Source organism: Typha angustifolia, chromosome 1 (assembly GCF_048772165.1).
Source record: "Typha angustifolia cultivar Huaian chromosome 1, ASM4877216v1, whole genome shotgun sequence".
Lineage (NCBI taxonomy): Eukaryota > Viridiplantae > Streptophyta > Magnoliopsida > Poales > Typhaceae > Typha > Typha angustifolia.
The window spans coordinates 3,237,383-3,254,181 of NC_133239.1; the positions used below are offsets into that span (position 1 = coordinate 3,237,383).

The 16,799-nt window shown below is 41.0% G+C and overlaps 3 protein-coding genes across 3 annotated transcripts; 2 read left to right on the plus strand and 1 right to left on the minus strand.

The window, feature by feature from the left end:
• Window positions 1-673: 673 nt before the first annotated feature.
• Window positions 674-4,462, minus strand: LOC140774912 (formin-like protein 1). The gene is made up of 4 exons (XM_073118480.1): window positions 3,079-4,462; window positions 2,795-2,994; window positions 2,255-2,499; window positions 674-1,812 (listed from the first exon to the last, which is right to left on the minus strand). The coding sequence occupies exons 1-4, from the start codon at window positions 4,362-4,364 to the stop codon at window positions 1,027-1,029; spliced, it is 2,517 nt and encodes an 838-aa protein (XP_072974581.1). The 5' UTR covers window positions 4,365-4,462; the 3' UTR covers window positions 674-1,026.
• A 2,771-nt stretch (window positions 4,463-7,233) lies between these two features.
• Window positions 7,234-10,961, plus strand: LOC140760998 (pentatricopeptide repeat-containing protein At5g16860). Its single transcript, XM_073098154.1, has 2 exons — window positions 7,234-7,332; window positions 8,133-10,961. Exon 2 carries the CDS (start codon window positions 8,191-8,193, stop codon window positions 10,822-10,824), a length of 2,634 nt encoding a protein of 877 aa, XP_072954255.1. The 5' UTR covers window positions 7,234-7,332; window positions 8,133-8,190; the 3' UTR covers window positions 10,825-10,961.
• Window positions 10,962-14,206: 3,245 nt separating this feature from the next.
• Window positions 14,207-15,677, plus strand: LOC140764918 (protein SHORT-ROOT-like). The gene has a single exon (XM_073103782.1). The coding sequence runs from the start codon at window positions 14,237-14,239 to the stop codon at window positions 15,611-15,613; it is 1,377 nt and encodes a 458-aa protein (XP_072959883.1). The 5' UTR covers window positions 14,207-14,236; the 3' UTR covers window positions 15,614-15,677.
• The last annotated feature ends 1,122 nt before the right edge of the window (window positions 15,678-16,799 follow it).

A 16,799-nucleotide genomic window follows, 5' to 3' on the forward strand; every position in this document is an offset into this window, starting at 1 on the left:
AGGAAAATCAATCAGAAACACTCTGTTTCTCTCTCTCGCTCTCTCTCTCTCTCTCTGTTTTCTCTTTTGAGCTAGTGAGCTGGAATCCTCTCAACGAGAAACAATCAACGACGAGACGCCAACTTTGACAATCTCCTCTCTCAGAGATATCAAGAATCGTACCCTGGATGTCTCTGACTTCTGTCTCTAGTCGTTTCTCAACCCTCCCAAAATAAAATATCCTTCTTTTTTTCTTTTTCTTTTGTTTAAGTGTGAGTTTGTGTTTTCTTTAGTTACATTAAGACCTCCCCTCTTAGAAAATTTTCAAATTATTCCATTCATTATCCGTAAGAAATTTATAAATAAATACAATTATCCTTTATTTAAAAACCCTTTTTGTCACAATATATATCTCTCTGGTCTCTCTTAAAAGAGGAATTTAACAAAGTTCTATATTAGGACTCAAATAAATTAAGTTATGCTTATAGAGTAAGCTTTCAAGGCACCCAGATAGAATCCAAAAATAGACCACTTGCTGCAAATACCCATGATAGAATCCAACAACTGAACGTGAAAAGGACCAAACTATGCAGGCTCTTCTGCTAGGATTTAAGAACTAAATGAAAAGACCAATTTGCCCTGAGCATACTTCAAGATAAATGTACTCTGAGAAAAGATTCCCTCAACTTTAAGTTTGTAGTACAAATTCATGTGACTTGCTGCCATGGCCAGAATTAAACAGCACCAGTCTGCTGCAAGAACACAGCATTCAGATGCACAAATAAAATTGCATATGCTCTTGTTTCTCAGTGATGTGCATTTGAAGCAGAATATATGATTACAACACAATCATGTCAATTTTTTTTCCATCATTACATATATATATATATACTTAAGTGTTAAAACAACAACTTACACAAGTACAGAACAAAGAAAGCGATTGGTAATCTAATCTATATTAGACAAAATTGCACCTGAGTTAGGCCAGACCTGACATCAAGAAGAAAAGATGAAGGGATTCTTGGGTGCCAGGACCAAAAGATTCATCTAGGATGATGACCTTTCGTCACCAGGACTTCCAGGCCTTGATACATCAAAACGAGGGAAGGCTGATATCTGACTCGGGGTACTTGAGACGGTGCAGTCATATAACTGTCCAGCTTCTTTGCATACCTGATCAAGGATCACAAGAAAGTCCCTTACCACTGTGAAAATTCTGAATGGATGAGCTTCCTCCTTTGCTGAATCTCCATGGAAGTACTCGGTTGTCTCCTTCACCGAAGAAAGCGTGATGCTCTCCTGCGCTTGAATCCTTTGGATTTCGCCTTCTGCGCGGTTCAGGAAGGCACTCATATTATTGTGGAATAGCTGGCTGCATTCCTTTGAACTAAATGCAGCATTCAGTCTCAAAACATCATGGATCTTTCCAATCCCTACAGCAAGCTTTGATACATTGCCGCTAAGCGTGTTGGAGTCCATAGCTGCTGCCTTCTTCACATTGCTGAGCTCACTCCCCAGTCTGGAAACAACTTGAAGGCCAAGCTTTTTGCATTCCAGATCATACTGTAGGGTGTTTGCCTGGGCTTTAGGCATGGCGGAATTGGCGGAGAGAAGTCGGCAACCTTCAGCTTTTGCTATTTCCTGGACTACAAAATGTAGAAGGGTGGTCTTTCCATCAGTGCCTCTCACATCCACCAGCTTCAAAAGTGTGTCGAGTTTGAAGGCCTCAGCATCCCCACGGTTTGTACCGACATTCATGCGGTTTCCGGTCTTTAGAACAGCCTCTAGAAGCTTCCGGAACATCCGGCTGCTCCTAAGCTCTTCACAGGCTGCCTGAAAAATCAACGCAACGAAACTTAGCATTTTTATGCAACCCAGAAAACTAGAAGCAGAAGAGCTGTCTTTCATCTTCCCTACAGCATAAGAATGCTTGCCTTGCAGCCATATTTCTCAGTATAATATCACTCTAGTAGTATTCCAAAATATATACATGCTTCATAAAATCAATCAACATACTTCAAGTTCATGGATCAAAAAACATCAATATCATCTACTCTGTCAAGTTCTAGTAATTACACCTACCTCCAGAGCACTCATTGTCATTAGTTGAGCCCCTTACACCTAGTATATGATTAGGAAGAGAAAATCTAAAAGATAAATGGTAACCCACTTCCATTTTCTTCTGAATATGCCAGAATGATAGCTAGGTTTTGCATATGTCGTGCAGCATTACCAAGATGCAGGAAAAGGAGAAAAAAAATGCAACATAAATTACCTCAAGAGTAGTCAGCAGATTTCTAAGGTGATTAACATCCGAATCAAAACTCGCAATGTAAAGCATAGCAACTACTCTCTTAAATGCGAATGGTACATCAAGCAGTGCCTTGAGAAACTCTTCAGCTGGACCTAGCTTTAAAGGGGAATCATTTCTGTACTCCTTCAGTTTAAGTTCTTCCTCTTTGGTTGGAACCATCTTCATGAGCTCTTCTAAAAGCTCATTTCCCAAGCTATCAGAATTACCTGTTCGCCAGGAAGACAATCAGTGAATTATGAATATCAAACTGTTGATTTGTGAGTAACAAATATGTATGGGCATTGAAGAGAAACTAATTGATCACAATGGACAAGTCAGACAAAGTCAAGCTCTATGATATTCTCCTTTATGCCAACAAGACATCCTAGACAGGACAAGATATAACTTATAACACATATAAGTCATGATAATTTCTTTGTTAATGGGTGCAAACTCCATCTTATGCACGTAGAGCCTCATGTACAAGCAAAAGATCTTATTTCCACAACTGGGAAGTCATACCTTCCAAGAGGGCCTCACAAACTTCCCCCTTGGACACATTCAATGCCTTCAGCAGAATAGCAATGTTCTGGGACTTCTTTGGATCAAGCATTCCATTCTCTTGCTTCTGAGAATGAACAAAGCTCCGGCCAGATGATTCCTTCAAGGAAATGTTTTTTGTGTTACAGACGAACAATGCCTCGATCATCTCCTCATTCAGCCTGCCAACCAGTTAAATATAAATCTTTGAAACTTGATAGGAGATTAGTCATTTTACAGCGAAAAGATTCATTTGCTATACTTACTGGAACGAATTCGACTTCAACTTATCCCACACCATTTCTCGACCGGAGCTCGCCCGGACCTTATCCCAATGCAAAGGTTTCAGCTTGGGCCTGATGTTCTCCTCACTCTTCTCCCCAGTATCCATGCTTTCCTTTGATTCAGGTACATTCCTCGATCCACTGTGTCTAGGAGGCACAAGAATCGGAGGGTGAGGAGCAGGAAACCTTGTAACCTGACAGAGAGATTTGCCCGCCGATGGCAATGGCGGCGGAGGCGGTGGAGGTGCAGGCCATGAATTCTGGTCCGTTGTCTCCAAAGCTCCCACCTTTCCGTCGAACACTCTCTTCGGAGGCGAGTAAGGTGGCGAAGCCGAAGATGGTCCTCTCTTCGGAGGCGACGGGGTCAGCGGCCGGAGAAGGGTCATTGGTGGAGGCGGCAATGGGGGTGGCCCGACTGTCTTGCCCGGGCTCGAACAGGTAGTGGGCGATGAGGGAGACAGCGAAGACGCCAAATTGGAAGCGGCGTCCGAACCAGAGCTCAGAGTGGAGTCCCTGGACGCGCATTTCTCCACCATCGAGCTCGACTCCGGCCGGCCGAGCCGCTCCCTTCTCGCCGGCGACTCCTGAGGAGAGTAGAACTCCTCCTCCGGCGAGCGACCCACATGGCGTGGGAGCGGCGGGAGCGGCCTGAGCTCCGGGGAGCCACCTCCGGCGACAGTGCCAGTGCTGGCGCTGGCACCCTCTCCGGCCCCGGAGCGGGAGCTGACGACCGTGCCCAAGTAGAGGAAATCCGAGGCGGCCTCGGAGGAGGCGGGAGGGAAGAGGCGGAGGCTGTCGGAGCTGGGGTCCTTGCCGGCTGCGCGGCGGCGCCGGCGACGGAGGTGCAGGGCCGCTGCGAGGGATAGCAAGAGGACGAGAAGAGAGAGGAGAGAGAGAACGGTGGCAGAGAGGAGCTTCGTGGGGAAGTGGCGGGAGGATGAGTGTAGGGAGGAGAGGTTGGCGGGAAAGGTGGGGAGAGAGGAGAGCTGAGTTGGCGACGGAGGAGGCGGGGAGGGGTACACTGGGAAGAAAGGCAGAGAAGAGGACGAGGAGGTGGTGGAGGAGGGGTATTTCGGGAACGAAGGGGAAGGAGGTTGGGTCGGTGACAAGTAGGAGGAGGAAGAGGCAGAGGAGGAAGCCAAGGGGAACAAGGAGTGGTGGAGAACTCGACGGTTGTGGGGATGCGAGTGGGGAGACGGGGGGTGAGAATAGAGCAAAAAAAGAAAGGAGGAGAAGAAGAGGAAGAGGAAGTAGAGGTGGGTTGGCATTGTTTGGAGTTGACACAGTGCAGCGGGTTTGAGCACTTCCTCTTGAGAGCAGAGGGGAGGAGAGATAGAGAGGTAGAAGAAGGCGTGGAGTACTTTTTTGAAAACTTTTAATGCCAACTTTTATTAAGTTGTGGTCAAATCATAGGGTAATAGGTTAATTAGTATGCAAGGGAGGGGAGGGGGGGGGGGGCCGTTTGTGAAAAGAAAAGAAAAACTTACAATTGAACACTATCTAGGATTGCAAATATGATATGAATCATATGATACTTATTCAGATGGACCTTATAATGCAAAGTGCTGGAAAAATGATCTCCTATTTTTAACCAAGTTGGGTGGGGGATGGGTTGTTTCATGGAACAGAGAAAGGTACGGCAGCATTGGAAGGATTAGCTGGCAAGCTCTGGAGAAGGGATGGTTATTTTGTTCGCTTTTGCCATGGCTCAGTACACCAATCAAGATCCCAGAGAGAGAGAGAGAGAGAGAGAGAGAGAGAGAGAGAGAGAGAGAGAGAGAGAGAGAGAGAGAGAGAGAGAGAATGAGAGGTTTGAGGAAGGTGATTTTTAATTGAGCTTTTGACTAATCTATTCACAATCTAAGCTTTATTTACTAATATAAATTACTATCCTCGAATTTATTACTAGAAAAGTTATGTTTTAGTATAGCCTCGTAAAATATGATGAATTTATAAGTATTTTACTTGTAGGGTAAAAACACTACCAAGATAAATGTTTTAATATAAAAGTAAACATTTTAGCTTGAATTAGAATACTAACTTAAACAAATTTATACAAATAAAATATTAAAATATTCAGCAATTTGGCTTTCTCTCTCTCGTAACCAGACGATTAAAATTAAATAATAATAAATAAAATTAACTAAATATACTAATCAATTTTTTAAATTATAAGAATAAATTAGTCATATTTTATTTTTCTCTGGTGTGGTCCAATTATTAAGAAACAGTTATAAGGATAAGCAATAAAAAAAAACTTAAATTTTAATTATTTTACCAATTAATTTAGTTACATATGTAAAATATCTTATATGCCCTTTAATTTATCAAATAACTAATTACTTGGTCTCGAATCATTCCCCAGCCGAAAATATTGAATTAATTAGTGAAACTTTAAAGTATACTTTTTTTAGTAATAAATTTGTCCGACATTTGATAAAAAGAATTAAAAACATTGGCTAGTTTAGTCAATCACTCCATTTAATTCTAGCATGTCTGTCCGACAGGGGATGGTGGGTTTGGGAGCAGGGACAGGCGCAAGCATTTCCTGCATTCCAACGACTTGGCGGCCACCAATTGGATATTATCAGATTGGTTAATAACATTAATAATATTACTTCCTTGTGTCCGGTTCACACGACTTTGATTTATTTATACAACGTAAATTATCCAAAACTTTTATTTTATTACTTCGCCTGCTTAATAATTTAAAATAACTTTAAATAAATATTTAAATATAAGAATTTATATAACTATCATAATATACCTAACAAAAAATTTCCATCTTAAAAATAGATGATTCAAATTTACTCAAGACATTAGGATTATTTCTATCGAAGAAAAATAAATTATTAATAATGTAGTGGTATTATAATATATTACTATAAATTTAAATAAAAAATTAATAGTTTCGTATTAATTTAAACCACAAGAAGCCAAGTTGAAACATTTTCTCTTTTTTTTTAATGATACTAATTTTGAGGACGAGGAGAACCGTCGGAATGCATGCAGATAATTCTCATCTGACAACACGCCCAAAGCGATCCAGGTGAGTGAGTGAGTGAGCAGAGAGGCTTCTTCTTCTTCTTCTTCTTCTTCTTCTTCTTCTCTCTGTATCTCTCTCTCACTGTATATATAAATAGTTGAAAAGCTTAGATATATTTATAGACTAATCTCAGTGGTGGCAGGGTTTTGAGACGACAGCAGGTATGAGTGTTGAAGTGGGACGGCCGTGCCGGAATTTGGGCATAGAAACCTGCGTTTGGCTCTTCAAGATTGTCTGCAGCCAATCCATAAAGCATACAAATGACAAACTTTGGTAGAGGAAAAAGCTATTAGATTTGTAGTGTCACATCCTCCACTATGGCACTATGGCTGCCGCAATAGAGTGGGACCTCAGTGGGCAAGCTTTATTTTTGGTCCTGGCCTCCCTTTCTCCCTGAATAATTATGCCAGGGGAGCATCGAGTCTTGTGAACAGTTTTAATTAAACTAAAATATCTGGGATCAATGCAGGTCACTCTGAACAGCACATTGTCTGTGCGACTAACTTGATCATCTGTATATTTTATCGTCTGGGTTTTCTATATTCAATTTGGAATGAGATCGAGTTACTGCATAGTAAACAGGTTATTATGTTATTAACGGATTGGCGGATTATAAATAGATAGCGGGTTAAGGTATAAATATGAACATGATCTGCTTATTAATTGATTATGACGGTCAACTCATTTATGACCTGAATCTAATTGTATTAAATGAGTATGATGGTTACGACTTGAATTCTTACATCTCGGCGTGATCCTTGGCCCTAATTCGATATAGTGATGTGATATAAGCTAAGTTTTGATTTGCTCAGCGCGAAAGTTTGACCAGTTTGATCCACACACAGTCAGACTCATTATTTTCTTCGAAAACACCTCCCCCACCCTGTGACAATATCTCCTATTAAAATGCTGGAGCACGATCACGAGCTAGAATATTTCAGCACAAGCCAGCCCAACCGACTAATTTGTGGGCTTGCGAAAAGAGGCCCAAGATGGGCCGATTGACTCGTGTGTTGGCTTGCTATCGTAGGCCCAACCCGGTCGAGGATAACCTCTGGCCCGATCCCACTTCCCGAAAATAAACCCACCCGCTAAGGGTTTTAGAGCTAGGTTTATCGAGATTGGAGGGGGGTTGAGGGCGAAGTCCAACTGAAGGCCGACATCCATCCGGCTGCGAGCACGACAGATTGGTAGGAAACATCGATTAGATGCTTATTTTCTTTCTTTTCTTTTCTGTGATCCGTTCATGCAGACGGTTCGTTATTTTATGGTGATCTTTGTCTTTGGATCGTTAGTAACTGTTTCGTGCGCAACCAATTGGTAAATTTTTATTTTTATTTTTCTTTACGTGGTGCTGCGATGATATGAGCATTTGGTTCGCGCTGTTTGAAGTGAAAAATTGGTGAAGTAATTTTTGTTGTTGTTGTATATTTCCGGTCCGTCGTTATGAGTTTGTTTAATCTTTCTATTATCTACTCTTAGTTCTCTCTCTCACTCCTAAACTTATTTTTGATACTTCTCTGCTCCCAAAAATGTCACTCCTGTTAAGTTTGGATTCCAAGAAAGTAAGCCTCAAATTGAGTCAGGTTTTGGTGTGCAAATTTTTTAATTTTGTTTTAATGTTATGATTCTGATTGAATGTTCAATGGAGATCATTCTTGATTTGTTTTGGCCCCCAGTGGTAGAAACAGTAAATTTGTGGCTTTAAACCATTAAAATTGATTTAATCAACGTCCAAATGATGGATTTATTTCTCTTGTGGTGGTGCAATGATTTAGAACTGGCGTTTGTCTTTGTTCTGTCTGAAGTAAAAAGTGGTGTTTACTGGTCTTCCAGTGAAGCAATTTCCCAGCCTTCCGATTTATTTTTTTCTAGTTTTTCCTTCTGATTTGTGAAATTCTTTATCTGAGAGTTAAATGTTGGGTAATTTATTCACTGATCTTTGAAGTAGAGAAGCAGCATTGACTATTATTCCGGTTGTTTGGTGCAGTGATGCAGTGACTGCCATTTGAATACTCAAGGTGGCATAATGAGACGCTATTGCCGTTATGCTTATTAACTTGCCAAAGGCAACAGAAATACATCGAGCACGGCTCCTATCTACCACCAGTAAAGCATCTTTCCTTCCAGAGGTTGCATCATCATGGTTTGCAGCACTACTGAAGGAATGCAAGTCCGTGTTTACTGCCCGACAGATTCACCAACAAATCCTTACCCGTGGACTTCTTACTTCACCTGCCTCCTTGTCTTCATTGAGACCATCATCATCGCTGTCGTTTTCGTCGTTGGGAACTGGCATTGTAGCTTCTTACCTTGCTTGTGGTGCTCCAGCCGATGCACTCTATGTGTTGGAGCGTCTCACACCCTCTCCTGTCCTATGGTGGAATCTACTCATCCGACAAGGCATAAAGGATGGCCACCTTGATCATGCTCTCAGCCTTTGTCACCGCATGCAGAGTGTTGGAACTAGGCCTGACCATTTCACTCTCCCTTTTGTCCTGAAAGCATGTGGCGAGCTACCCTCCTATCGTCGGGGGATTTCTGTTCATGGACTGGCATGCAGTAATGGCTTTGAGTCAAATGTCTTTGTGTGTAATGCTTTAGTGGCCATGTATGCTCGCTGTGGTGCTTTGGAGGAGGCCAGTTGCATGTTTGATGAAATACTTTATAGGGGAATTGATGATGTGATCTCCTGGAATTCCATCGTTGCTGCCCATGTTAAGGGTGGCAATCCACGAATTGCGTTGGAGCTTTTTGCAAGGATGGCAAAAGTTGTCCATGATAAGGATAGCGAATGCAGATCAGACATTATAAGCCTTGTCAACATCCTTCCTGCTTGTGCCTCTCTCAAGGCATTCACTCAAGCCAAAGAAATTCACAATTATGCCTTGAGAAACAGTCTATTTACAGATATATTTGTGGGCAACGCTATCATTGATGTTTATGCGAAGTGTGGAATGATGGAAGATGCCGTCAAAGTTTTCAATGCCATGAAGGTCAAAGATGTGGTGTCCTGGAATGCAGTGGTCACTGGGTATTCACAGAATGGAAGTTTTGAGGATGCATTTGAGCTTTTTAAAAAGATGTGCAAGGAGAATATAGCATTAAATGTTGTGACATGGAGTGCTGTGATCTCTGGGTATGCACAGAGGGGGCTTGGCCAGGAGGCACTAGGAGTTTTTCGGCAGATGCAGTTATCAGGATCAGAGCCTAATGCAGTCACCATCATCTCTCTTTTGTCGGCTTGTGCTTCAATTGGAGCATTGTCTCAAGGTATGGAAGCGCATGCCTATTCTCTAAGAAAATGCATTATGACATGGGATGATTATGATGGCCATGGTGAAGATCTCATGGTGCAAAATGCACTTATAGACATGTATTCAAAATGCAGAAGCTTCAGTGCTGCCCGTGCTGTATTTGATTCCATACATCTGAAGGAGAGAAATGTTGTGACATGGACTGTCATGATCGGTGGTTATTCACAGCATGGAGATGCCAATGCTGCCCTCGAGCTTTTCTCACAGATGATTTCAGAATCTTCAGCTGTTCTTCCTAATGCTTTCACCATATCTTGTGTTCTCATGGCCTGTGCTCGGCTTGCAGCTCTGCGATTTGGTAAACAGATCCATGCCTATGTGATACGCCACAGATATGAAGCTGCTATGCTTTTTGTAGCAAATTGTCTCATTGACATGTACTCAAAGTGTGGTGATATTGATGCTGCTAGAAATGTGTTTAACAACATGCCCGAAAGAAATGCTGTTTCTTGGACCTCCTTGATGACAGGGTATGGCATGCATGGCCATGGTGATGATGCCTTGTGTGTCTTTGAGGAGATGCAAAGGGCAGGGTTAGTGCCTGATGGCATTACCTTCCTTGTTGTTCTCTATGCCTGCAGCCATTCTGGAATGGTTGATCTGGGACTGAGGTATTTTGACAATATGAATAGAGACTACGGGGTTGTTGCAGGTGCAGAACATTATGCTTGTGTTATTGACCTGCTGGGCCGTGCAGGGCGCTTAGACAAAGCTTGGGAGATGATTAGGAACATGCCAATGGAACCAACCTCAGTTGTTTGGGTAGCTTTGCTTAGTGCCTGTAGAATCCATGCTAATGTGGAGCTTGGTGAATATGCTTCCAAGAAGTTGTTGGAGATGGAGTCTGAAAATGATGGATCGTATACACTGCTTTCAAATATCTATGCTAATGCTGGGCGATGGAAAGATGTAGCTAAAATCAGATTCCTTATGAAGAAATCAGGAATCAAGAAAAGGCCAGGGTGCAGTTGGATTCAGGGGAAACAGGGGACAACTACATTTTTTGTTGGAGATAGATCTCACCCACAATCTCTGAAAATATATGATCTTCTTGGAACTTTAATGGAACGCATTAAAGCCATGGGTTACGTACCTCAAGTGCACTTCGCCTTGCATGATGTAGATGATGAGGAAAAAAGTTGCCTTCTCTATGAGCACAGTGAGAAACTTGCTCTTGCTTATGGCATCCTCACCTGTCCCCCCGGAAGTCCCATCAGGATCACAAAGAACTTGCGTGTATGTGGCGACTGCCATAGTGCATTCACATTCATCTCGATGATTGTTGATCATGAAATCATATTGAGGGATTCCAGTCGCTTTCATCACTTTAAGAAGGGTAGTTGCTCTTGCGGTGGCTATTGGTGACAATCCTTAAAAAATTGGTAACTGCAAGTTTTGACAGTGTAATGGGTGCATATTTGCTTCTCAGTTGAAAATAATAAGTTACTCATTGATGATATGACACTGCTAATGATATATGATTATGATCATTCTTTTTGTTATCTTGGGCTACAATTGCATCACTAAGTTACATTGCATTTATTCTCTTTCTTTTATGTTGGATTTTCCTCTTTTCTCTTCTGTCAACTTCATTACCAAACAGGCAAATTGATAAACTATACAAGCAACTAGAATTTCGAGGTAAATGGCTTCTAGTGCCTTTGTGTGATATATTCTCTTCTACTAACCAGATACTGATCCAACGATCATAAAGAAAAAAACAAGATATTAATTCTTGTATTCTATGATTGTGGATAAGATCTTTCTTTTTTTCTTCCTCAAACTGTACTATGCTGATATACAGAGTGAAAAGAAGGTGATCTCTTGTGAATCCTATTCTGCTCATGTTTTATACTCTATCTGTTCATTTCTCTGGTTATTCATAATCATGTGAAAGATTCTTGAGAATTTTAGCTGAAATTTTAGATGCAAGTATGCAACTGTAAAATAAACACATCATGGTGCATGTAGGTCATTCCAAAGTGTTTAATAGGCATATTCTCTGGATTAAAAACTGTAAACTCTGTTTCTAGGTAAGCACGACAAAAATGTAGACCATTCTGATATAAATATTTGTTAAACTGCTCTTGTAGATATTATGGAAAGTTGCATACTTACATCAGCATGGGTAGGAAAGGAGTAGCCCTATCTGTCTTGTTCTTTGTTTCTTTCATGTTCTCTTATTAGTTAGTTTTGTTCAAGCTTCATCTTATATTCATCATGACGATTCTGTTTTCTCTTCTTTTTTTCTTTTTTTTATTGTTTCTGATAGTTTGATTTTTCAAGTCCAAGTCCCAGGTGGCTCTCCAATGCAAGGATGCCCAGTTCGGGCTTGTCGATTTGGGCTTGAGGCCAATCTAAACTTGATCCAAGTTCGAACAGGCTCGGGTTATATTTCCACTACTTACATCTAAAATCACTTTACTTTCTAGATATTCTTTTTTTTTTACCACATCAATCTCTGTATTTCTGACTAAAATAAAACAATAAGATTTTAGTTTATCTAATAAATACAAATAGATATTATAGTTACACAGAAAAAATTATACAGAGGTAAATATAGATTTCTAACATATATATTATTTTCTTTTGTGTGCTTTTAACCTTTTAGATTGGAAATATGAAAGGTGGGTCCGATGGGACTGTTCAACCAACATGACGCACGTTTCATGGCAGATCTAAGGTGCCCCCTTGCTTGCTGACTTGCCGTCTCAGTTGGTAGGGTTCGACCATGTCGCCCACTAAGGTTATCTGCCGTATGAGCAGGGACAGTGGACACCCACACTCTCATACATGTGGGTGGCTGCCAACCGAGACCTTGCATTTGCTTTCTGCCTTTCTAACTTGAATTGACGTTTCATTTTCTTTAAGTTAAGACACTTGCAAGCCTATCCAAATCTAGCTTTTTGGAAAGCAAGTTATTCATCCATGATAAATGTTTGATGCTGCAAAGAGTACTCTTAATCTTGTTGAGTTCTACTATAACAGCATTAAAGTCTTTTACAAGGTTTGTAATGGATGTGTCTACCGCTTATAGTTGCAGTTTATAAAGGTTATATAGGAAGGAATCCATGCAGCATAGTTTAAACAAGTTGTCAGACAAAATCTGAAGAACTCTTGGTCTTCAAGACATTCTTCTGGCGGAATATATTGACTGCCCTATTTTATTAGCACAAGGTAAAGTTTTGGTATAATAGAAGTACTTCTACATTATGGATTGCCTTGTGTGAAAGTAGCAAGGATATATTTATCATTTAGTATTGTTGCTTTGTGGATGCAGTCTCTTTTTACTGAAAACTTGGGCACGTAGGTATCATATGTTACATCACAGAACAGTAAAATGTAGCAAGATCTTCACAATCTTATCCTAAAATCTATGACAGAAGTGGAGGCATATGTTGCATCACAAGGAAATTAAGGTGAAGCCTATAATATCACTTTGTTTTGTAACAGGTTGCCTGTGTCTCCTACCCCATTGTTGGGAAAGATGGCTCTCATTATCTGCACATGTATAAGCTAATGCTTTTATTGGCCACAAAAGGGGAATCCACAGAGGACAGGCAGCTCTTTTCCATGGCAAGGTAGGGCTTGGGCATGACAGGTTTCCTATGATTGGAAAATAAAGTAAAAAAGAGGTTGTGTCTTGTCCTGATCTATAATATTGTTCTGCAGGGGGGATAATGGAGAGTTAGATACCCCCCTATGCTTTGGCTGTATTAGTCTTCTAAACCCTCTTTCTTGTGATTAATTGCTTTGTTTCTATTCATTTGTTTTAAGGTTCATGAACATATATATGTATTTTAGATTGCAAGATGGGTGTATCAAGCAGGTACTGATTGATTTCAAAGCAGTCATACAGGTTAAAGAGGAAGGACTTTTTTATTTCCTTTCAATATTTGGCCAAAGAGAAACTTTCACTACTTCCACGTGGAAAGGTACAAAGTTTGAATTGTAGCATGACATCGTAATAGCTTAGAATCATCTCCGGAGTTGAGATGATACATTGAATAGTCTCCTACTCTTTTACAAGCCCTAATGTAAAAAGTGAAAAAAAAAAATGTGAAAGAAAAGAGAAGATGAAGTCAATTAAGATGGGAAGATGGCAGCCTTTCATCAGGAAGAAGAAAATAATAATAATAATAATAATAAAATAAAAAAGTTTTAGCAAGATGCTTTCTTTCTGTGACTACAAATACAGTCGAATCATCTTTCTACAGTCTTTTGTGTCATAATTGCTGTGACAAAAACCCATCCATCCATCCATCTCTCACTAATACTATAAATTATGAGTTAGCTCATACTGCCTAGTCCTGCACTCTCCCTGCATTTCTATTTCTATTAGACTTTGTGATTCTTAGAATAGATTCCCCAAAAATGATGACAAGTTTGTTCCTAAGCGATGAAATGATTGTGTAAGCAATCATTAAAAATTGGCTTGTTTTGCATTGCTCCAGTTTGCTTTTCATTTTAACTATACTATACTTTTAAAACCATGGCTTGTAATAAGAATACTTACTACTACTACTACTACTACTCCCTTTTTGCATATCTGGCTAGCTAGTATGTACTTTTGACTTACGAATATGTGGAAAAAAGAAGAGGTTTTATGCTATAAGATCAAGATGTACTGGATGCTAATCTATATGCCCAAGAAAGAAAAAAAAAAAAATTTCAAGAAAGAAGCTTTGAAAGTATTCTGAAAGTGATAAGCAGTAGGACACAATTAATCAGATTATATATGATGATGGAAAAGAAAAGAGCTGATTAAATTTGTGTTATGCCACCACCACCCTTTGGTTTGCTTTCCTCTTCATTGTTCTGCCTCCCTTTAGAGAGCAACATGAAAGCTTCACATGGAAATAAAACTCTGCCCTTGGAAGCCATCTCATGCCTCACCTTTTCCCACAGGCAATCCAGCAGTAGTGATCATTCCATAAGCATGCAAGATCCAGCTCCACACCACCCCTACGCATCGACGAGCCGGCCGGGAAATCTCGACGACAACGACGACAACTGGGCCTCGAAGATCCTCCGCGAGTGCGCAAGAGCCATTGCGGAGAAGGACTCTGCGAAGATCCACCATCTCCTATGGATCACGAACGAGCTCTCGTCTCCCTACGGCGATCGAGATCAGAAGCTCGCCTCGCATTTTTTACGAGCACTCTTCTGCAAAGCATCCGAGTCCGGGAGCAGTTTCTACAAGACACTGACATCAACTGCTGAGAAGAACCACTCGTTTGATACTGCAAGGAAGGTGATGCTCAAGTTTCAAGAGGTAAGTCCATGGACTACATTTGGTCATGTCATTTCGAACGGTGCAATCTTGGAAGCCTTAGAAGGAGAGGCTAAGCTTCATATAGTTGATATCAGTAACACCTATTGCACCCAGTGGCCAACCCTACTAGAATCTTTAGCCACTCGATCCGAGGACACGCCGCATCTAAGGCTGACGGTCGTGACGGCGGTCGGCATGGAGAGATCCATCATGAAGGAGGTAGGCCAACGGATGGAGAAGTTTGCAAGGTTGATGAGGGTTCCTTTTGAGTTCCATGTGGTGACGACTGTTGGGTCACAGCTAGGTGAGCTCAAGGGGGAGGACATCGGAGTGAGAGAGGGCGAGGCGGTGGCGGTGAACTGCGTCGGGGCATTGCGGCGCGTAAGAGTGGAAGAGAGGAGCAGCTTCATTAGAATGCTTTGCAAACTGAGGCCAAGGGTACTGACTGTAGTAGAGGAGGAGGCAGACTTCACAAGCAATAGCAACGACTTCGTCAAGTGCTTCGATGAGTGCTTGAGGTTCTACAATGCCTTCTTTGAGATGCTAGAGGAGAGCTTTCTGCCCACAAGCAATGAGAGGCTTGTCATAGAGAGGGAGTGCTCAAGAGGCATCCTTAGCATCCTGGCTTGTGATGGAGATCATGATCATGGAGCAGGCGAGAGGAGGGAGAAAGGAAGCCAATGGAGTAGAAGGCTGACAGAATACTTGTCATCTACCAGCTTCAGTGAGGATGTCATGGATGACGCTAGGGCATTGTTGAGGAAGTATCGGTCCGGCTGGTCGCTCGCCGCCGGGCAAACCGGTGCCGCGGCGGCGGCGGGGGTTTACCTGGCCTGGAAGGGAGAACCAGTGACATGGGCATCAGCTTGGAAGCCATAAGGGGATGAGGTTGAACACACATGGTTCTTGCTTCACTTACCATTTGAAGTTTTGATATTTAAGTTTGAAAAAAAAAAGTGAGATGCGTTTGGAAGAAGTTGTTTATATGGATCAAGGCTTTTTTTTTCTTTTTTTTTTTAATTTTATTTTGTTTGAATACATGGAATTGATATTTGCTACATATATGCATCAAGGTGAACAGACCTTCATTTGCATTTCATGACCTAATTCAGTGTAGAGAGCTAGCTAGCTTAGCAATTTCACATAAGATGCCAACCCTAATCCCTTAGATGATCAATGGTAGGCTCATGTGACAATTAATTAATCCTAAGATTTAGCTCCACATTCATTGTTTGAACCTATGATGATTCCCTCTTCTTCTTTTTAAGTTCCTCTGATAGGAGTGGAGAAGCATTAATTACTTAGATTTGGATACAATTTTGGTTACAGATGTGGATGGTACTTTGTGGTTTTTTCTTTTTGGAGCCAACTTGATGTCCCAATTTATCAACTTTTGACTTTTCTTAAGCCAATTAAAGCCTTTGCTCCTCTGGATTGCCAAGTAGTGCTCAATTCCTTTTCAGCTTATTATGTTTGGCTGTTTGCATATGTAGTAAACCCCTGAACCATGGTGGCATTGCATGAGCTTTAATTAAGAGAGAGAGAGAGAGAAAGAGAGAGAGAAGAGAGAGAGAGAGAGAGAGAGAGAGAGAGAGAGAGAGAGAGAGAGAGAGAGAGAGAGAGAGAGAGTAAGAGAAAGAGAGAGGTGTTCATCTGGCATATTCTTATCATTGCAAAAGATGAATAATCACCAGAAACTGTGCTAGTGTGGTGCTTCTGACAGTGTAGGTCCACATCAAACAATATACTCAGATACATGAGTAGCAAATTTATTTACTCTACATGTCTAAATTAAAGTCACTGGTCTACATCAGTGATTTTTATTCAATATCAAACACTTTTTCTTCCAGAACTTAGATACTATAGATGAACACTGAGTTGTTTAGCAATTGATATTCTAGCCTTTCTATATAGCATACCTACTACCAACATGATGACATATCTTCATATGAATTAGAGGTCACCTTATCATTAGATATAATGTTTTGACGTGCAAACTTAAAACTTATGAAGTGGGAACAAGAGTTCAAATGATTGTAACATCTTTTGCCTTCCTCCATTATTT

Coding starts and splice junctions, on each gene's coding strand:
- LOC140760998 (XM_073098154.1), top strand. CDS start 8,191: ATGCTTATTAACTTGCCAAAGGCAACAGAAATACATCGAGCACGGCTC.
- LOC140774912 (XM_073118480.1), bottom strand. CDS start 4,364: ATGCCAACCCACCTCTACTTCCTCTTCCTCTTCTTCTCCTCCTTTCTT. Junction 2,995..3,078: donor TTGAAGTCGAATTCGTTCCA/GTAAGTATAGCA, acceptor ACTGGTTGGCAG/GCTGAATGAGGAGATGATCG. Junction 1,813..2,254: donor ATCTGCTGACTACTCTTGAG/GTAATTTATGTT, acceptor TTGATTTTTCAG/GCAGCCTGTGAAGAGCTTAG.
- LOC140764918 (XM_073103782.1), top strand. CDS start 14,237: ATGCCACCACCACCCTTTGGTTTGCTTTCCTCTTCATTGTTCTGCCTC.